Source organism: Miniopterus natalensis, chromosome 12 (assembly GCF_054644295.1).
Source record: "Miniopterus natalensis isolate mMinNat1 chromosome 12, mMinNat1.hap1, whole genome shotgun sequence".
Lineage (NCBI taxonomy): Eukaryota > Metazoa > Chordata > Mammalia > Chiroptera > Miniopteridae > Miniopterus > Miniopterus natalensis.
The window spans coordinates 70,792,070-70,814,302 of record NC_142092.1 but is presented as its reverse complement, the minus strand read 5'-3'; the positions used below and the strand labels follow the sequence as shown (position 1 = coordinate 70,814,302).

Here is a 22,233-nt window from a genome sequence, read left to right as displayed (position 1 = left end):
TTCTCCAAACAGAAGTATTTAGGGAGGGGCACGGGAAACAGTAATAATCTGTCTTCCTCGGGACCTCTCCTGCACACCAGGATTTGGCTGTAGGGGAAAGCGGCTGCCTTCTCACCTGCAGGTCAGAATGTCTGGCGTGTGCACCCAGGGATTTGGGATTTGGGCCTGTTGGGAGGATGCTGACAGGTGGGGTTGGCTACAGGGCTGAGGTGAGCTAGTAGCTCACGGTAACTTGGCCACCAGGCCGGGTGGCGAGTGTCGGAACCCACAGTCCCCTTTCTGCTCCTGGAGAGACAGGAAATGTCAAAAACTAGAGTCTGACTCCGCCCCCACTGCTGGGGACACGCCCTCACGGCTGGTCCCCAACCGGACAGCCCCACTCGATCTGAGTGCAGAGCAGACGGATCAGGACAAACATCTCACACTCAGAGCAAGACCTAAACCAACGTGGGCAAGACGCACCTCTGGCTGTTTGGATACTTTCCCTGGGGGTCAGAGAAGACCCAAGCAACGTTCAAGAACAAAGCGACCAGCAGAGCCAGGTAGGAGGCTGCCCTTCTGTGCCACCAATTAGAGCCCACTATCTGGAGTCAGGTTATTTCTACTGCCAACAGCCACACACAGCCACACACACAGAGCCACATACACAAAGCCACACACACAGAGCCACACACACGGAGCCACACACACGGAGCCACACACACAGGGCCACACACACACAGCCACACACACACGGCCACACACACAGGGCCACACACACGAGGCCACACACACGGGGCCACACACACGGGGCCACACACACACGGAGCCACACATACGGGGCCACACACACAGGGCCACACACACGGGGCCACACACACGGAGCCATACACACGGAGCCACACACACGGAGCCACACACACAGAGCCACACACACAGAGCCACACACACAGAGCCACACACACACAGAGCCACACACAGCCACATACACACACACAGCCACACACACAGAGCCACACACACGGAGCCACACACACACACACACACACACACACACGAGGCCATAACTTACAGCTGAAATTCTTGGGACAAAGGTGAAAAATACAGCTGTGCAGACTTTTCGGAGTGAGTTGAGGTGGATGAGGGGGGCTGGTTGTCACATTAAGTGAAAACTGGGGACCGGGCAGCCCAATGGGCACAGGCAGCTGGCCGCCCCCTCGGGACGCTCCAGGTCCCCAGTGAGGAAACCTCGCCCGCAGCAAGGCCCTTGGGCAGGAAGGTGTCCCAGGGAAGGAGCCACGGCCGTCACGTGGAGCTGGTGGCCGCTGTAGCCACCAGGAGTTCAGCGGAGAAGGAGAGTAAGAGGCCCCTTCGCCGGATTCTGGGGAGTAAAAGCCCATCGGCACACGTCACGCAGAGGCACCAGCCTCCTCACTTCCAGGGGCGTGTAAGCAGCTGAGAGGCTACTTTTCCAAGAGCCCAGGACAGTTTTTTACTGGTTTCGTAGCCACGGGAAAGCGAGCCCTGGCTGGTGTGGCTCGGCGGTCGGAGGGTCGGCCTGCGCACCGAGGGGTGGATCCCGCCCGGTCCGGGCGCGGGCGCGAGGCAGCCCATCGACGTGCCTCCCTCAGGCCGCGTTTCTCTCTCTTCCCCTCCCTCCCCCCTCCCTCCCTTACACTCTTTCTAAAAAAAATCAATAGAAGAAAATACCCTCAGGTGAGGGCTAACTAACTAACAGACAAAAAAGGGACAAGAGCTCCAGCCGCGGAGCCGCGTGACCAGGGCCGGCCCGGTGACCGTAGGAGGCGGCGGGATGGACTCGTCCATTCGCGGCAGCTCGGTCGGAGCGCGTGCAGGGGTCGGACCCACACATTTCCAAGCGCGGGGCCCTGCCTAAGCTTCTCCCCACGCCTCCGTCCACCGCACGTCACGGGGGCCTGGGATCAAGAGATTCAGGGCGCGCGACGCGGGGCCCGGGGGTCCCCTGCCCAGCAGACAGAGAAGCCGGGGAAGCAACACAGTTATTAATTTCGCTGCTGATCCGGGAGGAGGAGGTGTTGGCAGCCCCCGTGAGGACACGGGAACATAACCGAGCCTGCAGAGGTCGCGGCTGGGACATGACATCTGAGTCCCTGGGGACGAGGGGGGGTGGCTCCGGGGGAAGGACGACATCTGGATGCCGGTGGTGATGACTGCGGGGGCGGCCTCCATGCACCTCGGTGACAGAGCCGCCGTCTCCGGGGCTTGCGGCTCCAAGGTGAGCGGAGAGGGCAGGAGCCTGAGTGGCAGGAGCTCAGGGACAGACGGCGGGAGGTTCGCTGAGGTGGCCAGCGGCCAGCAGCAGGGGGCACAGCGTCCCCGGGGGGGGGGGGTTCAGTACCCAGGACACTGCCTGGTCTACGGGGTGGCGAGGGTGTGGTTCTGCACGGGGTTGGCCACAGGCAGGAGGCTCTGGCTGCCCACTCGGAGGGGCCAGGGCTGTGCCCCAGGGTGACAAGTCCTCTGAGTCTTTTCCAAGAGCCTCTGCTCTCCCGTGAGCCCCCCAAACCTTGCAGGTGTCCCAGGTGGAAATGCTTGTGGGGTGACTGGGAACCCAAACCCCGGGGAATGGGGCTGGCATGGAGGGGAGGTGTCTAAAACATGCCGAGGACGTGAAGAGAGAAATCTGAGAGGCCCCCATAGGCCCCCAAAAGAAAGCAACCGCCGTCTGCGTATTGGGAAGGGCCCTTCTGATCCTGGGGCAGCGCTGGGAAGACAAACACTCTGCTCCCTCTGCCCCTTTGCCTCGCTTCCCCCAGAGAGGAGGGTCTCTCACTGGACTGGCCGCGTCCCTCTGGCCCCCGCCCCAGTGGGGATGGGTCCCTTCCCGCTTCTGCCCCCGCCCGGCAGAGCTCTCCCAGGGAGGGCCTGGGCCAGTTCCCCCGTCCCCAGCCTCACCGTGTGGCTGTTCACTGGGTGAGGGGCCACCCCTGCAGCTCAGCTGACTTGTCCCCAGGCCTGGACCTGGAGGCTGGGTCGGGAAGCCCAACAGAGCCCCCAGACCCTGACATCCTCCCCCGGTTCCCCCAGCACACTCTGGGCTGCCTCTAGATGGGTTTAGAGCTCAGGTGCGGGGAGGTGACAGGGTTGATGACCACCCAGCTACACCGGGTCCCAGACATCGGCGACACGGGATCCGAGAAGGGGGGCCTCTGCTGGGAGACATGTGAGGCTGCGGATATCTAAGCAGTTTCCACGTCCAGAAGGACAGTCCCCTCGAACGGGATTAGGAGAAGCGCTGGCGTCTTGTCCCTTTCCGGCTCCAGGCCAGTGGCCCTGCCAGGCCAGGGTTCCAGCCTCCTCCGCCCGGAGAGCGCCCTGGTCTCCTCTGCAGCCGCTAACGAGCCGGTCAGTGGTTCTGAATGCACACGCATTCTCCGTGACCCCGCGGGGCCGGGATTAGTGCCAGGGGGGATGCAGTGCTTCTGCAGGAGATGGGACACAGGGGTGGCTGTGTCTTTAATTCTGCAGGAGGCGCAGGCGGCTGGAGCTGCAGGGTCTCAGCAAACAACAGGCTGCAGAGGGACACGCGGCCCAAAGCCTGGAGGGTCGGAGCCCGGGTCTCCTTCCCGGTCACCAAGCCAGAAAACAGCCCTGCCTCGCGGCCATCACCAAAAAAGCTTGTGGGTTTCGTTTTCGGGGCCAGAGGGAGAAAGATGGGAAGACGCCGAGCTGCTGGCTGACGTGGGGGGAAGGGCCTCGGGGAGCTGGGACGGGCTAGGGAGCAGGTCCCCCCAGAGCCCCAGGAAGGACCCGGCCCGGCCGACACCAACGTTAGGGCTCCTGACCTCCGGGACCCGGAGATGACGCACTCAAGCTGCTTTAAAGCACTAAGTTTGTTTCCGCAGCAATGGAAATGAACAGCAGGGCTCACCAGAGACGGCAGACGGGAGGACGGCGCACTCAGGACGCTGACAGAGCGACAAGTCCCAGCTGCGGTGGGCGGGCGGCCCTGCGGCCTGGTCTGTCCGTTTGCCCCAAGGCGGCCGCGTGTTTGCGAGCACGCGGGCACCGCGCTCCGCCAGGAGGAAGGTGTGGGGCACGGAAAACGCTCCGCCCGAGGAAGGCACGGGGACCAGGGAAGCCCAGACACGAGCTGGCCGAGTGGCCTCGGCGGCCCGTCCCCCTCCGTGGCTCATTTGTGGATGCGGGAAACTGGACTAGAATCCCTCAAAGGTTCCCGTCCTCAGGTGGATACTAGGACTGGCGATCATGGGTGGGGGGCCTGGACAGATCATCTGGTCCGGCCTCCCCCGCCAGGCAGGCGGCGGGAGACCCTGTGAGGAGCAGCAGCACCTGCGCAGCCGCCTGGACCCCGACTGCTGACTAGGTGGGAACAGCTGCCACGGCGTTTCCCGCGCGTGGACTAACGAAGGCGTGGGCGCTCCGTGGCCTCCGCCTTGCGCCGTCGGTTCCGGGAAGCAACGTGTTGAGAAACGGGGACCTTCCAAACCGCCAGTGAGGACAGTGGCTCCGCAAAGCCCCTCGCGTGGATCGGGCCGAGGCCCCACCAGGGAGCCACTAAAGCCTCTGCTCACAGGGGAGCCGTTTCCATCTCCGGCTGTTCCCCGGACCTGAGCGCCCAGGTGCTTTGCGTGCCCCCGGGGGCGCTCTCTCCAGAGCCGCTGTGGAAGGGGTGGCCTACCTGCCAGTTCCTTTTCAAAATAGGGCTGGATGACCTCGCCGTACATGGTCTTGTCGGCCACGGCCTCCTTCAGCAGCTGCCCACAGCAGACTGGAGAGAGGAACAGAAAGGCGCCCATTACGTTTCCAGCAGGAGGAAGACTGACAAGAAAGAAAAGAAAGAGTGCTGCCCGCGAGGGGAAGGGTCGCTGGAAACACGCAAGGGTTTCCCGAGTGTGGGTGTGTGTCCCAGGAAAGGAAATATTAAAAAGGAATTGGCAAATAAGAGACCGAGGAGGAAGATGCAGAATGAGAAAGAATTCATTTGGCAAAGAACGTGTTAAAAATGGACGGTGTGGGGGACACAGCAGGGCCTGGGTGCGCCCGGAGCCTCCCAGCGGGGCTCTGGCAGGCCGAGGGCTAGCGTCCGGCTGGGGAACCGCGTGGGCCCAGCAACGTGCCCCGCGTGCTCTCCTCTCACTGTTCCTGCTGGGGCGGCGGGGAAGACGCTGCTTCCAGTCAGCGAGGTGCTCCCACGGGATGACTTGTTGGAGGGAATGTGCCCTGTTGGCCCCCCTGTGACTCAGGCGGCATCCTGGAGCACCCTGACCACAGGGGAGCCCTGACCACAGGGGAGCCCTGACCACTGGAGCTCCCTGACCACAGCGGAGCCCTGACCACTGGAGAGCCCTGACCACAGGGGAGCCCTGACCACTGGAGCTCCCTGACCACAGTGGAGCCCTGACCACAGGGGAGCCCTGACCACGGGGGAGCCCTGACCACGGGGAAGCCCTGACCATGGGAGAGCCCTGACCAGGAGAGTGCCCTGACCACGGGGGAGCCCTGACCACGGGGGAGCCCTGACCACAGGAACACTCTGACCACGGGAACACCCCGACCATGGGAACACCCTGACCACGGGAACACCCCGACCACGGGAGCACCCTGACCTTGCTGTAACCCCCTTTGGAGTCACAGTCAAGCAATCTGGGGCCTTTCTGTCACGAGCCCCCACGAGGTGTTTCTAGACCTCAGCCAAGGCCAACACGCAGGGGTGTCGGTCAAGAAGTGTGGAATGAAAGCCTGTAGCAGCCAAAGCTGAAGGTTCGAGCTATATTTTCGTGAGTTGTTAATTGCACAATCTTGCTTTTCTTAATCTTAAGGCCAAGGACTTTTCTTCCAATATTAAAGAAACAAACAAACCAACAAGCCTAAAATTCACTGAATGAAGTGAATGCTTAAGACAACAACCATCACCAGACTCCGTCCTCAGTGAGGACAGGCTACCTTCACGTGGAGACGACAGCAGTGACTGTCCTCGGACGGCCGCAGCCTCACTCGCTCAGGGAAACAGGAGCAGAGCAAAGGCTGCTGGTCACCGGGACCTCTCCATGTGCCAGGTGCCGGGCGCTGTGCCAGGCGGGCTTTGTCTTAGCCCTCATGACAACCTGCTGTTTCTGGGTGAGGAAAGGGACTCGAAGAGGTGAAGTCCCCTGTTCTGGGTCACGGAGCCTGTTAGCAGCACCGCTGGGGTTCGAACCCAGGTCTGTGTGGCATCAAACCCATGCTTAGCTTCAGCTCTGGCCATGAAGGGGGAACAGGCATCACGGCTATCTTCTATCCTAAAAAGCTGTGAAGCAACATGAAGCAACTCTTTCCAGGCACAGCGGACACCAGGGCTGTGATTCTTAGGAGGAGGGACACACGGAGCCCCACATCCACCCTGGTTTTCCTGCCCATGGTCACTTTCCAAACCGCAGCACAGGAGAAGCGGAGACCAGACAGTGAGCGGGAAGCAAGGATCGGGTCCTGGGCTCTGAGACAGCCGGAGTTCCGGGCGCAGGTAATGGAGAGGAGGGAGCTGTGCAGCGAGGAGTCCCAGGGACCTGCGGGGGGTCCACTAGAGTCCCTGGTTTGGGCAAAGCTGCACACATGTGGGGTGAGACCTCACGAGGCCCGGAGGGTAAAAGCTGCCGGGGAGCCGTGAGCTGAGTGGAGGCTCACACGGCGCGGGAGACGCCGGCATTCTGACAGCCGGACGCCCCGACACGGAGCTGAGACTCCAGGAGGCCATGCCTGTGGTGTAGAGAGACACCAGCCCCAGGGTGAGTCCAGTCTGGCCCCACCTTCACAAAACTGAATAGAAGCCTCAACGGGGTCAAGTGGATGTTGCACTGGATTCACCGTGTGATAAAACCCAACCCCTTTACACTCAGTCTTCCTAAAGCAAGACACACAAACCAGACTCTCAGCAGTGTGAGAACCACGATGTCCAGCGTGCAATAAAAAACTACCTGAGAGGCCACAAAAACAGGGAAAAGTGAGCCCTATAAAGACAAAAGAGGCCATAGAACCAGACCAAGAGATGACACAAAAGTCAGAATTAGTGCACGAGGACTTCAAAACAGCTACTATAAATATGTTTAAGACTTCAAGGAAAAGGTAGTTAATATGAGTCACCAGACGGGTAAATCTCAGCAGAGAAATGGAAAGTATAAAAAAAAACAAAAAACAAAAAAACAACAGATGAAATTGTAGAACTGGAGAACACTGAGGATGGGCTTGCAAGTAGTGAATTTGGAGATGGGAAAAACAGTCCTAGAAAGTAACCAAACTGAGGCAAAGAGGGGGTTGGAGGAGGGGATGGAAACAAAAAGCAGAGCACTGGAGAATAATATCCAAAGTCTAACATACATGTAATTGGAGTCCCAGAAAGAAGAGAGAGGGGTGGGGAGAGGAAGACAAAAATATGTGAGAAAATATGGCAGAGGAATTTCAAAATCTGATGAAAAACATGAACGCACAAATCCAAGAATCTCTGAGACCCACGAAGAACAAATACAAAGGAAACCACACCCTGATGCATCACAGTTAAGTTTCTGAAAACCAAAGACAAAGAGAAAATAGGAAAAGCAGTCAGAGTGGGGAAGGATGCTTTATCTACAGGGAAACAAGGACAACAATCACCCGGGGCCGCGTCGGAAGCCACAGACAGAGGAGCGACACCCTTAACGTGCTGAGAGACGGCAGCTGTCACAGCCCCATGTGCACCAAAAACACCGTCCAAGGATGAAGGTGAAACAAAGACATTTCCAGACACGAAAGCGGAGAGAATTTGTCACCAGCAGACTTTCACTACAAGAGATGTTAAAGGAAGGTCTTTAGTCTGGAAGAAAATGATAACAGACAGAGACTTGGATCTACACAAAAGACAGAAGAGTGTTGACATGTAGGCGTAGGCAAGCGCCTTTCTCCCCCGCATTTCTTGACTTTTAAAAAGAGACCGTATAAAGTGAAAGCAATTACAGCACATTGAAGAGCGTACGAGGTAAGTACAGGCAACGTGCCTGACAAGAGCACAAAGGACGGGGCAGGGCGGAAGGGGACACCCCGCTGGGAGGTTATGTTATGCACGGAGAGGTGTGATACTAAGTCAAGAGAGACTGCGGTAAGGATTACTAAAAAATATCCGGGTAGGAGAAACAAGCTGGCGGCACAGGGAGCAGCTGCCCCGCCGCCTCCCGCAGCCACATCAAACGTACAGCGAAAATACAGAACCGCCGTCGCTCAGGGCCTCTGAGATCCGGCTGCACAGAAGCCCCGCAGCCAGGGACCTGAGGAAGCACCGAGAGCGGGAGGAGGGGCGGAGACGCGCGGATCGGGGCTGAATCCCGGAGACGTGCCGCGGGCCCACACCCGGTGCCGCAGGTTAAAGCCGGGAGGGCATCTCGGTGGTGGGGGTTTCCCGGAGGAGGGAGGGGTCCCAGCCCCACATCAGGCCCCCAGCCCAGGGCTGCTCCAGGGCTGGGAAGAGAAGCCCCATAACTTTGGGCTGTGAACCCAGCGGGGACTGTCCCTGAAGGTCCCGGAGGCTCCGGGAGCCCCAGCAGCTCCTCTAAAGGGCCCGGCACGGACTCACTCGGACGCTCCCTCTGAGCCCAGCGCCGGGAGCAGCCGGAAAGGACCCGGGACACTCGGGGAGGAACTAACCTGCCTGGAATTGGGGCCAGAGCTGGAGGGCGGCTTCCCCCCAGGCAGAAGGGCTGGCGGAGGCCATGGCTCCTTTGGCGAGTCCTCCCCACACAGCCGGCAGGCAGGCGCCATATTTGAATCGCCAAAACCTGACTCCCACCATTGGCCCCGCCCCGTGATTCCCGGAGGCCCCGCCCTCCCCACCTGCAGCTCATCCAGGCCATTTCCAGGGACTTTTCTCTGCAAGTGGCCTCTGGAGCCTCATGCTTAGGACTTTCCTAAAATCTCTCAAACAAGCAGCAGCTGCCCCATACAGCTTGATAAGTGGCATCAGGCCTGGCACTAGCGGCAGCCTGCACTGGCTCATAACTTGGCCTCTCCTGGGCACCTCCAAGCCCAGCACAAGTAGCAGCCAGCTATGGTTTGCTGTGTAGCTCATGCTGGGTGGCCCTGGGCAAGGCACTGGCAGAGGCTGACTTTGCACCTCCTGGGAGGCCTCAGAGACAGTGCACCTGGTGGGTAGACTCGACCACGCTGGATTACAACCCTACCACATCCACGAGTGACACTCAAGGGGCGCACTTGGTGAACACCAAAGCACCACAGAAGTAAATCCTGCTCCATAGGGGTGTCTCCAGCACAGCAGCTCCTTGGCTGTAGTTGCAGCTGGTCCTGACAGCTGATTTGCCTGGGGGTCAGTTCCTCCCAGTGACGCCAACAGCAACCAAGGCTCAACTACAACAGGACAGTGCACACAGCCCACACAGGGGAGCCCCTAGAAGGCGCAGCTCAGGTGACTGGGGAGGCTGAGCGACTGGACCCTACAGGACACCTACTACACAAAGCCACTCTACGAATTCCCGGAGACATAGCAGCTCTACCCAATACATAGAAACAAACACCTGGAAGCAGCCAAAATGTGGAGTCAAAGAAACATGTCACAAAGGAAAGAACAGAAGAAATCTCTAGAAGAGGAACTAAATGAAATAGAACCAAGCAAGCTAACAGATACAGAGTTCAGAATTCTGTTTATAAGGATGTTTAAGCAGATTATTAAGGAAACAACTGAGACCATCGATGACATAATAAAGTACCAATTTGAAATGAAGGCCATAGGAACTGAAATGAAGAATAATTTACAGGGAATCAACAGTAGAGTGGAGGACGCTGAGAATCAAATCAGCAATTTGGAACATGAGGAAACAAAAAACACCCAACCAGAAGAGCAAAAAGAAAAAAGAATCCAGAAATATGAAGATAGTATAAGGAGCCTCTGGGACAACTGCAAGAGGCCCAACATTCATATTATTGGGGTGCAAGAAGGGGAAGAAAGAGACCAGGGAATTGAAAACCTATTTGAAAAAATAATTACAGGAAACTTCTCCTACCTGGGGAAAGAAATTGACTTACAAGTCCAGGAAGCACAGAGGGTCCCAAACAAGAGGAACCCAAAGAGGCCCACAGCAAGACACATCATAGTTAAAATGCCAAAGGTTAAAGACAAAGACAGAATCTTAAAAGCAGCAAGAGAAAAGCAGTTAGTAACCTACAAGGGAGCACCCATATGACTGTCAGCTGATTTCTCAACAGAAACCTTGCAGGCCAGAAGGGAATGACAAGAAATATTCAAAGTGATGAAAAACATGGAACTACAACCAAGATTGCTCTACCCAGCAAAGCTATCATTTAGAATTGAAGGTCAGATAAAGAGCTTCTCAGACAAGGAAAAGCTAAAGGAGTTCATCACCACCAGACCAGCACTACAGGAAATGCTGAAGGGTCTTCTATAAGAAGAAGCTAATGAACAAAACAATCTGATGAACTAAATAGATCCAGAGACATTGACGCATGTAACAGACGATCATATTTCAGAGGAAAGAGGGAAGGGGGTGGAGGGTGGGAAGAGATTAACCAGAGAAGTTATATGCATATAGGCATAACCCATGGACACAGTCAATGACGGGGTGAAGGCCTGGGGAGGGGGTGCGAACAAGGGGGAGGGGGTCAATTGGGGGGAAAAATGGGACACCTGTAATACTCTCAACAATAAAGATAAATAAAAAAATAATAAAAAAATGATAAAAAATATCCGGGTAATCCAAAAGTTAGCAGGGGAGGAGAAACAGACAAAGGACAACACAAACAGATGAAAAAACCCAGGTGGCAGACCTGCCCCCACCGTATGAAAATTACTTTACGTGGACATGGACGGAACAGAAAGGCAGAAGAATATCAGGCTAGTTTTTTAGAAAACAAGACCCAGCTCTGTGTTGTCTACAAGACACAGTTAAAATATCAGACATGGACAGTTTAAAAGAAAAAGTTCCCAAGAGATACCATCCAGACACTGGCATGGCCGCACTAATACCAAAGCAGACGTCAGGGAAGTGAGTATATTACTAGACGCACAGGGACATTTCCTAACGACAAAAGGGTCATTTCACCCAGAAGACAGGGAAATCCTAGGTGTATGTGCACCTAATACCGTAGCTTCCAATTGCACGGAGCGAAGGCTGGCAGAGAAACAGGCAAAACCACAGTCAGAGTTGCGGATTTTAACGCACCCCCTCAGTAACTGAAACAACGAGAGAGGAGGGATCGTGAAAAACACAGATCTGAACAACGCTCCCAAACGCCTTGTCCTGATTAACGTTTGTAGGACACTGTGAACAGCACCAGGACACACATTCCTTTCAGGGCTTGTGGGAGCCACCAATACAGACCACGTGCGGGGCCGTAAAAAAGTACCGATGCGTTTCAGAGGACTGAAATCGCACAGGGTGTGTTCTTGACCACAGCAGAATTAAGTGTGGAATCAGTAACAAGAACAAACCTGGAACATCCCCAAATTTTTGGAAATGAAGCGATCCACTTCTAAATAATACATAGGTCAAGAAACAAACCACGAGGGAGATTAGAAAATACTCTGAACCGGCTGACAAAACAGAACCTCCTAAAATGCTGCGAGAAGGGTCGGGGGCGGGCATGTAGTGCTCACTGCTTGTATTGGGGAGGAACGGCTTAGAGCCCCTGCCACAGCCGCCTGGCGCCACCGGGCTCCCTGAAGAACAGGCAGTGACGGTCTCTCTCCGGGAGGTTCAAAGGACCGAGGCTGGGGCGCAGTCGGCCCCGCAGCGGCGTGGGGTCAGCCGCAGTTCGCTTTGCTCACTCCCCAGGCCCAGGCCGGCCCGCCAGGGCCACGCTGCACCCTCAGGTTCCCCTCCTACTTTTTCACGCGTGCCCGCTCTGTGCACCCGGTAACGTGAACTGCATTCAGCGCTGTAGCGAACCATTAATATTTTAAGGAAATCCTTTGTGGTTGTCTCTGGTTAGAAAATTCATGCTCATTGCAAAACAAAACAAAACAAATCAGAGCTGGGTCATACACCACTCTACAGAAATAACCAGGTTTTTTTCTGGGCATAGACCAGCACGCTTTTTGAACAAAAATGAGGCCGCCCCTGACACTGCTGAGCAGGTCGCTTTCCGCCCGCCCTCGCTTAACAAGGCGCCCGGACAGCAAGCCGCTCTCCGGGTTCCTGGTGGACGGCTGCCCGGTGCTCGGCTGCCTGCGCTGAGCCTGACTGACGTAACTGGCCCTCTGACGTCTCTTTTTGTGGACAGTGCACGATAAATGAGTGCTTCAGTAACGTGAAAGCCCCAGGAGTGAAGGCACCGGGCAGAGGGTCTTAATCAACAGAGCATCTTAATCAACAGTGGCCTTTCTGTCAAAACACTGCGCCCGCTCGTATCCCTGCCCACTGTAGCCGGGAGACTTTCAGTAAACCTTGTTGGAGTGGGCGCTGGGGTGTGTGTCTGTTTGGAGGTGTTTTCCCAGGACTGAGAGGCTCATAAATGCGGAGATGAAGACCCAGCCAGGGGGTGGCCCTGCGGGGCGGCAGTGCCAGGGGCTCCAGGCGCAGACAGGCCTCCGCAAACCTCTACGGACCGCGCGGTGTTCGTCTTGTTAACAGCAGTCCCCTTAAATCGGTTTATGGGAAGCTCGTGATGTCTTGCGTTTATCAAGAGCACCTTGGAGAAATGAGAACTTTCTGAATTGGTCTCCAAATGCTCAATTTTCGAGAAGATTCGCCCCCAAATGGCTCTTTGGGACAAAGCAAAAGCCCTGATGAGCTTTTCTATTTTCATTTTTAGAAAGATCTAGCCTGGTAATTTCACTTCTTCATTGGGGCACCAAAAACAATTTACCTGAAACATTGCTTTTCCTTACCCGGTTGCCTAACCCCCATTCTGCACACCTGAAACTAACACAAAATAATGTTGAATGTAAACTGCAACTGAAAAATAAAATTAATGCCCTGGCCGGCGTGCTCCGTGGTGAGAGCATCGGCCTGCGCACCTGAGCATCGATTCCTCGTCAGGGTCACATACCTGGGCTGCAGGTTCGCTCCCCGCCCCAGGTCGGGGCACATTCGGGAGGCAACCGGCCTATGTGTCTCTCTCACATCGATGTTTCTCTCCCCCACCCCTTCCACTCTCTCTCTAGAAAAGCAATGGAAAAATAAGATTAAAGAGAAGCTGTCTTGAGTGAGAGTGTCTGCATGAACAACATAAGATGCGGTGAGGGCGACTTAAGCAAAGCAGGGCTACGGTGAGGGCTGCTGGCTGGGGCTCAGCCACCCTCTGCTGTGAGACCCACCCTCACGTCCCCCCACATGGCAGGAAGCCCTGCAGCCCGACACACGTGCAGCCGCTTGCAAGCCGACTGCTGCTCCTTCCCACGAAAAGCCAACCAGAGCTGGAAATTCAGTCTAATGCTCTTAAAGGGGGGGAATCAAAGGAGAAGAAATTCTCTGAGTGATGGTTTAAAAAAACCCACTGATGCCAGCAAAAGCATTTTTAATCCTAAAGTGTCTGGGCTATTTTTCCACACTAATCAATGAGAATACGACCGCTTAGAAATTTTAGCAAAATACTAACATCACTACCATTCGCACGTTTCCTTACGAATCGGAATGACTGGCTCAGTTCTCTGTCTTCATTCTGTGGGTATGATTTTTGTCACTAATTCCTAGCTAGTCTCAGTGTCTTCGGAATTTTAAGTTGTGGGAGGCATAATTGAAAAGCATTTTTATTGAAAACGTGATCCTTCTGGGGTGGTGTACGTGTGTGTGTGTGTGTATACACGCTTATCGGTGTGGTATGTATGCATAATTGGGGGAGCATGTATTTATATGCTGGGGTGCAGGTTCCTGTTTTTTCGTAAATGCAGCGGAGGCTATTTAGGCTGCTGAAGCGCTGGCTGGGGCTGGCGCCCGAACTCCCCCAGCCACGCCGGGTCCTCTGCAGCCCCTCCCCCCTGAAGACAGGCTGGCATCCAAGCCGGGGACCACCTGGGAAGGACCTGGAGGACTGACTTCAATACTCTCTCTCCTCCTGGTGAAATATTTATTGAAACTGTGCAGAGCGAGCCTTCCTCTGGTTCAGAAACTGTTTGCCTGTAAACACACTGACCTGGGTTGGGGAGCCAAAGGAGACAAGAGAGTATAAACAAACAGCAGGCCCTATAACGCAGGAGCTGGCTCAGGCTTCGAGGAGGCTGGGGCGCTGGTGGGAGGCCCCCCTGGGGCGGAGCACAGGAAACCACTGCGGCAGGGGCAATAAAGGACGGCTAGAAACTGCCCCGGCTCCCGGGCCCCGGCCCTGTCCTCACTGGGCAGTGTGTTCACAGCATTGCCCTTGGGAGGAGGGGACCTTGTCCCTGCACAGGTGGACTCCCTGAAAACTGCTCAGAGCAGGGAGCAAGGGAGAGGCGACACTGGTCCCTCCTTGCCACCCCCATACCCTGGAGCGCTCTGGAGGGCGGGCGCCGGGGAGGCCGTGGAAGCGGCGGCCGGGCACTCACCGTTGATGAGGCCGTATTTCTGGGCCAGGAGGGCGGCCTGCAGGCTCTTCCCACTGCCCGGGGGCCCGCAGAGCAGCACCCTCGGGGTGAACGGGGCGTTGGATCGATGGTTGGTTTGGACGTAGGTCAGAGCTGGAAGACAGGAGGAAGGAGAATTAACACAGGTCCCAGAGAGGGAAGCCGCTCCGCACCGTGCGGGGCTCTTTCCCCAGCAGGACTCTCCCTCTCCTCACAGCTCCGTGGAAACCTCCTGTGTCCGGCCTGGGCCTGCCGAGCAGGGCGAGGCTGCGGGGAAGGGGTTAGGCTTCGGGCCTGGCACCCAGATGGGAGGGGCTGGCTGGCTGCTTTGTGGGGGGCTGGTCCCAGGACCCACGATGTGCACCACTGCATCGGGGTGTTTCCCAGCTGAACCCCTGCTGGCCAGGCCTCTAACCTGAAGCCGGACCAGGCCGGCCTCCTAGGGGCAGGACGGGCTTTGATGACCACACCGGGCCACGCAGGGCCGGCCCTCGGGGCTTCCAAAGGACTCGGGAATTGGTTACAATAATCTGCAGCCACATTCCAGTGACACCAACTTTGCTGGGAGTCCCCACAGAGGCGGCCATCCAACAGGCCCGGGAGGGGTGGCTGCAGCTATGCGCCCTCCTGCGCCCTGGCACTGGATGAACAAAGAAGTGGGGACACGGGAGCATCGCCAACACTGAGACGACCGCACAGGGCAAAACCCCCACGCCAAAGCCACTGAACGTCAAACCCGGCCACCTCCTGCCCGAGCACGGAGCACGGGGAGAGGGTGTGAAGGCAGGTAAGGAGGCCGGGAAAGGGGGTCGCCAGGCCCTGACCAGGGGAGCTGCCTTCCAGCTGAGGCCCAGGCCGTGCCTGCTCCCCGGCTGCCCACATCAAAACGGGGTCTCCCTGCCCAGCCCTGCCTCCTGCCAGGGACCCAGACCATCCAGCGCCCAAGGTCAGCTAGAGGCGTCCCCGTGACACCTTCCCACCTGCAGATAGACTCCACCCCGACCAGGGGCTGAGCCAACAGGCTGCCCTCGGGAGCCCAGCCTCCCTGAAACCGCCGCCATCCGCGGCAGAGCTGGCGCCCGCGCCCTCCTGATCCTGGGGCCGCTGGGTCCTGGCTGCGGGGCCTGTCCTGTGCAGTGTAGGATCTGGGCGGCAGCTCTGGCCCCCACCCACCAGGTGCCAGCAGCACCTCCCAGGTTGTGACAACCACAAATATTTCCAGACTTTGCCAAATGTCCCCTGGGAGGGGGGGTACAAAATTGAGAACCAGTAGAATATGTTCGTGGTGCAGGTTTTGACTCTCAAGTCTTTGCAGGGATTCTCATTGGAGGGACCGTTAGAAACACCACAGTTCCCCTCGTGTTCAGACCTGAAGGCACAGGTGAGTTAATCGACTGCCTGCGAGGCTGTGCTGACCCTCGACACCGCCAAGCTAAACGCTCGACAGGCTCGAACTGGCGTGCCCAGGAGGGCCGAGCTCCTCTTGTCCCCACTTACAGAGCTGGCAGGGTTGGGGGCTCCCCAAACCCACTGCACGGTGACATCTCCACCGGTGGGACCAGCCCAGAGGAAACGCTCCTAGCAAGGTTCTCTCTTCTCAGACGGCCCAGCCGGAGAGCACAGACACTGCCGGCAAAGCGGCCTGCTTACAAACGGCGCCTAATTTACAGTAAATAACCAAGTTAACTAGAGGTAATGACCCCCCAGACAGCCTCCACAGCTAATTATTCCTTTAAAAAATATGTGGCTGCTGGGTGCACTGCAGAGAGATTAAAAAAACAACAGAGAGAATTCTGCTTTCCAAGTCTCACTTCTTTCTCCACATTATTAATTAATAATAATTAATACATTCAGACACTCACATTTTCATTTACAATTCCAGGCATGAACTCTTTATGAACGATCACATGAACTTTTAAATTTAATTAAATAATTTGAAAGCAATTAATGTATAAATTCAGAATCTTGGCACAAGATAAATGCCGTGGTGGTTTATCTTGAGTGCAGTGTTCGCGGCTGACGACCCTTCAGAGATGCAAAACCCGTGGGAAGTTCCCGGCCACCCGTAAGCCGGCGTTTTGAAAGTAGCACCCGGTCCTACTTCCAGACACCCGGCGTCGGTGGCTGACCCTCGAGAGCGGAGAGCGGGAGGCGGGAGCCAGGCCGAGCCATGCGGGGCTCTCGGGGAAGCTACTCGCGCCCAGGGGCAGGTGGGGGCTACGGGGAGCCCAGAACCTCCTGCCCACCCAACAGCACTCCCCTCGAAGGATCTGAGAGAACGTGAGGAAAAGCCCGTGTATGCTGCCAAGCGTCTTAAATACCTGGGGGTATTTTTATGTGTCATTTACCTGTCACCACACAGGAGGGATAACTGGCCTTGGAGACAGCCAAAGCTTGGCAAGACTTAGAAATGCTGATGCAGCTGGGCGGGGAGAGGAGTGCTCTGACATCCCCCCTTCTGGCCTCTCCGACGGGAGCGCAGTGTCTGCCACGTGCGGAGCCGCTTCTGTGCGCAGACATGACCCGCAGAACCGCGTGGCCGCCACCCCGGCCTGCGGGAGGCGGGACTTGGGCTCCCATCTCAGGGATGGCAAAGCCGAGGCTCGGCTCTGGGGGGCTGCGGAAGGCACCGTGGTGGGTGTGGTGGGGATTTGAACACAGGTCACCAGGCTCCAAAGTCTCGGGGTTCAACTGCCCCCCCATACACCCCCACCTGTCCGCTTCAGGGGTTTTTTACATGGACGCACAGCACCCGAGTTGCACTGTGGTTTTTCAGTCTTCGTGGGGGTGGGGGTGGGATTGTGTTACTGTTTTCTCCGTCTTTATAGAATTTCTCTTCCTTCCCCCTCACCCTGAGGGCCAGGCTTGCTGCCACGTCCCTCCCAGCCCGTCCCTCACCTCTCCTCCTCCCGCCCCTCACTGTCCAGTCTGCTGGCCCCGTGGAGTGTAGACGTCAGCCCAGGGTCTCCGAGTGGGGTGCTCCCAGGGGCTCCGCCCCACGGGGACCCTGGGCCCTCCATGACTTGACTTCTGGGCCCCGGGCACGTCCTGGACGCTGGCACGGGGAGGCCTGTGGCGCACAGTGACCCGCGGCCCGTCCGCGCTCACCCTGGTAGAAGACGTCCACGCAGGGCTGGTCGGCACTGACGGCCTTCAGGATCCCCGAGTACAGGGGGAGCACCCCGACGATGTTCCTGTGGTGGGCCAGCAGCCTCTGCACCGTCTCCTGCTCCGAGATGCCCGCGGGCACCACCAGGCGTTTCTGGATCTCCAATTCGGGGGGCCAGTCGAAGGTGGTGTGGTAGATCTCTGCCGGGACAGGGGGGCTCAGTGGGCGTCACCTGCTCCGCCGCCGAGGAAGCTGCTGCATGGGGGGGTCGGGGGGGCTCACCTCCGGTGTGAGGGTCGATTCTCTTCCCCAGGTTCCTCTCGATCAGCACCGTGTCCGGAGCGCTCAGCACGACTGGGCGCAGGAGGAAGGAAACCAGGCGCGTTGGGCACCGGGTCCAGACAGCTGAACCTCACGGCCCTACACTTGTCTCATGGGCGTCTCTCTGCGTAATGACATTAAAACCACCACCGTCTCCCACCCCGAGGGGTCTTCTCAGCACCGAAACACAAAGGACACGCCTGGGGACCGGGACGGCACACGCCTGACTGCTAACAATTTTCACTGTCATACAAAACACCGCGAGGGACATCTCTGTGCGTGACGCTTTCGCCGCATTTTAGGTGATTTCCTAAAGAGTTTCTCAGGTGGGGGACTCCTGGAACAAGGAACCACCAGGGTAAAAATAAAACCCCACTTTTTTCAGCACGAACCCCAAATGCATTTGGTTCTCTAAAATATTCAACAGCACTGGCCCCCTTTTCCCCTGGGATGGTGCCTGGACTGTGGGTGGGCCCTGGCAGGGGGGGCGGGGGGCCACTCACCGATGTGCCTGGGGGCGATCCCGAGGGTCTGCATCATCAGCGCCTGCTCCCGAGTTTCCGGGATGCCGTCCAGAATCCAGCCCTAGGCAGAGAATTTGGAAAGGTGCTCTCCTATTTTTATTTTTTAGATTTTTGGGGGAATTAATAAAGGAATATGCTAGCTTTATAGAAAGTCTGGAACTTTTAAGACCAAAGAAAGTAAAATCAGCCGCATTTGTAGTCTGGGTTTTTTTGGGGGGGTTGTGTGTGTGTGTGTTTTCCTGTAAAGCAAAAACATTCCACGAACGTCTCGTCGCAAGATGCTCCTTCCCTGGGAGCTCTGGCGGCTGCCTGGCTTGTGGGGCGCAGCTGGGAACGTTCGCCAACCCTCACGGCCGCTCCCTTGGTTTCACTCCCTTTTTTCACCTTTGTCTAGGAACCGCGCTGGGCGGACCTCCTGATGCACATGCAACAGCCTCTGGATAAATTTCTAAACGCTGTCGCCTCGCCTGTGACCTTGGACGCGTTCTGCCAGGTCCCTGCGACACCGCCTGGCCCGGCCACGAGTCCGCTGGCAGCTGTCTCCCTGCATCTTCCTCAACCAGGGCAGGCGCCCCTGGGGAACGCCTGGGCCCGCGCTGCTGATTTACATCTCTTTGATCATTAATGAGGCTCGGCCTTCTTTCCATATGTTTATTGGCTGGTCGAATATTTTCTTTTCCAAAAATGCCTATTCATGCCATCTCTCCACTTTCCCCTCGGGGTTTTACCCCTTTATTTATTTACGAGAGCTCTTTACATGTTAAAAGCATTAACTCCTTTTGGCAAACAGGACCACAGACCCCAGCTTGCCTCTGGCCTTTCAGTTTCGCGGGCGGGGCTGTTTTTCACACACGGGCCTTCGCCCAGGTCGGCCATCGCTTTCCTCCAGATTCTCACGTCGTGTGGACTTGTGCAAACGCTGAGAAACGTTCACTTGCATTTCCATCCTGTTCTCCTATGGTTTGTCTTTACAGTTAAATACCGAACGGAGCCACATTTTATCTTGAGAGTGATGCGAGGCGGAGCTCAGACTTGTTTTCTGGTGGCCCAGCAGCCGCCCCAGCCTCGTGGGCTCCCCCTCCGACCGCGGCTTCCATCGCGGCCTGAGCGCTGCTGCGCGTTGGCTCCGGCCTCTTGCTGCCTATAGACAGACACTTGTGCGGTCCTCGCTCTGTTGAAACTATTGCCACCTTATAATTTATTGTTTCATCTTACAGGTCGTGTTCCTCCTTCGTCTTTTTTCAAAAACGTTGCTCTCCCAGGTAAGCAGCAAAAACATTTTGCCAAGTCCCAAAATCGAAATTCAACTAGGCTTCGGTAATGACATGAACTGCAGAGGTTAACTTTTGAAGAACTGACATTTTTGCAATATCTGGTCAATACACGATCTTCCCGTTTGCTTAAGTTGTTGTTGATGTCCCTCAACAACGTTCACTTTAAACAGTGTCTGACGTCTTTTCAAGTTCCGTGAGCCAGGTCACACACACACACACACACACACACACACACACACACAATTTAATGCTTTCCACCTGACAGCCAGGTAAATTGGGTAAGGTGAGCTTTGCAAGAGTGAAATAAAGCCACAAATAGCTCCAGGTGTTCCTCCTTTCTGCAGTGGGGGAGAGGGACGGTTCTGACACTGGCTCTCAGATGGGGACCCGGACACTCCCCGCCCCCAGCCACAGGCCCCGCCCTCTAGGTCATTATGAGAATTGGTTGCTTTGAGGTCAGAGGATGGACTGACAGGGGTGAGCTCAGACCCAAGGTCGCTCATAACCCGTGACACCTGATTCCCAGAACACCATGTGGACGGGAGCAAGAAATGTCTTTCTAAAAAATAAATATTTAGGCTCCAACAGCCTCAAGTGACAGTTTTAAAGAAAAGCTAAACAGATTTACAGAGTAGAGAGTGTTGGGAGAATCAGGCATGCTCCCATTAATTTCTTAAATTATGCAGGAAAATGCACAGCCACGGAACCCCTGGTTCCTAAACCAACAAAGCAAAAGTGCGAAAGAGAATTTTAACAGCCATTTGCTCCCTCAAGTCCTTGTTAGAGCCAGCCAGGCGCTGGGCTGCGGCTCTCCAAGAAGAGCGAGCGCGTACAGATGCGCCCCGCCGCAGGCGCCGGCAGAGTCTGGGGGCCCCGCTCTCCGGGTCCCGGAAGGCGAGCCCCGGGTTTCTGAACTTCAGCTACACTCAGACGGGTTCCCTTTATTTGCTGGGGAGGGGTTGGGGGCCACCAGCTGCTCCCTCCAGGACAAGGGCTGGTGATGGCGTTTTGAGCCGCTTTTGAAGCTGAAGGAGGGTTGGAGCCCGGTCCTCGCTCGGCACCGGCGCCAGGAGGGCTTTGCGTTTAATACCGCATCGCGAGCAGTCATTAGCTGTCGCACATACGTTTGCAGCTGAAGCAGTATGTGGTCCAAAGCTTTTAGAACTGTTCAGGGGAACAGCTCTCACTGGAGAGAGCGGGCTCCCAATTACGCAGGAAAAGTGCAGCAAACGAGGAACATCTCCCTAATTAGCCCGGCCTCGCCGGCGCGTCGGGCCTGCGCGGATCTGAGGCCTACAGGCGGAGAAGGTGGGGGCCCTGGAGCAGATCCCAGGCCAGCAGCTCTCCAGGCTGCTCCTTCAGAATCAGAGGTGCTAAGAAACAGGTCCCCAGGGACCCCTGAGGGCAGCCCCACACCCCACTAGTGCAGCCCCGCGCTGCATGGGGAAGGCAGCCCCAGCGACCCTTCACCAGCGCTGGCCCAGGCGGGTCCGCCAGGAAGGCAGGGCACCGTGACCAAGGCCCCCGCATCCAGAGGGCCGGTCCCGGGGGCATCCTCAGGACGGGAGCCCCAGGCTCAGCCCCAGCAGACCTTTCCCAGAGCGCCTGCGTTTGCAGAGGGTCGTGGAACTGCCCGGCTGCCAGAGGGGCTGCACTTTCAAGGGAAACAGCAATTTCGGCTGAGAGCAAGTTCATGGCTGCACAGCCGGCAAAGCAAGAAGGCACAGTCAGCAAGCAGCCGGCCGCCCCAGCAGCAGGCTCGCTGGGCCCGGGCCTGCCTTCCAGGAGAGCTGGGCGCGGACGCTGAGCCGCCCCCGACTGGAACGGTGATCCATCCGGCTGACGCTGCAGCGGGGCAGGATCCACCCGGCTGACACTGCGCGGGCCGCCTGCCGGCCGGAGCCGGGCTTTGCTCCGAGCGGGCTGATTGATATTCCGCGGCTCGCGCCCCCACACCCCCGTGGCCTGGTTCTGTTTTATCACACATCAAAGAGGCGGCTGCCGGGGCAGCCCGGCACCGGCGAGCTGGGGGTCCGCGCAGCTGCGAGGGGTGCGCAATCACAGGAGGGACAAGCGCCGAGCAGATGTCACGGCTGAGAAGAAAGGGAAGCAAAGCAGCCAGGCAGCCGGGAAGCCGGCGAGGCCGCCGAGCGCTCTGAACGCTGGCCTTCCCGCCCTCCTGGCTGTTATTAAAGCGCAATGAGCCACGGCGCGGGCGTGACGCCTGCCCTCTGGGCCCTCCGCCTTTTTGATGCAGTCGTCTCCCCCCCCCCCCCAAAGACCAGAGGGGGCGCTCCCCTGCGTTTTCCCGCAGGACGCCCCATCCAGCTCCCAGCTCCAAGTGCAGACTCGAGGGGCGCCCCCCGGGGCCCAAAGCGGACTCCTCACAGCCCCGAGGAGGCCACCGGGGGCTGAAGGTCTGGACTCAATAAGCCGGACTCACTCAGCTCAGAATCAGAACCGGGGACGAGACACAGATGCACCGCAGCCTTTTTCCTCATGAAGTAG

At 57.1% G+C, this 22,233-nt stretch overlaps 1 protein-coding gene across 1 annotated transcript in view; it reads right to left on the bottom strand.

The window, feature by feature from the left end:
- Positions 1-22,233, bottom strand: part of AK8 (adenylate kinase 8) — a 79,359-nt gene that overhangs the window by 38,536 nt on the left and 18,590 nt on the right. The window contains exons 6-10 of the mRNA XM_087823251.1: positions 18,431-18,512; positions 17,889-17,960; positions 17,606-17,806; positions 14,480-14,611; positions 4,664-4,753 (exon numbers count right to left, since the gene is read on the bottom strand). Of these exons, the coding sequence (XP_087679377.1) occupies positions 4,664-4,753; positions 14,480-14,611; positions 17,606-17,806; positions 17,889-17,960; positions 18,431-18,512 (577 nt within the window). The remainder of the gene's footprint in view (positions 1-4,663; positions 4,754-14,479; positions 14,612-17,605; positions 17,807-17,888; positions 17,961-18,430; positions 18,513-22,233) is intronic.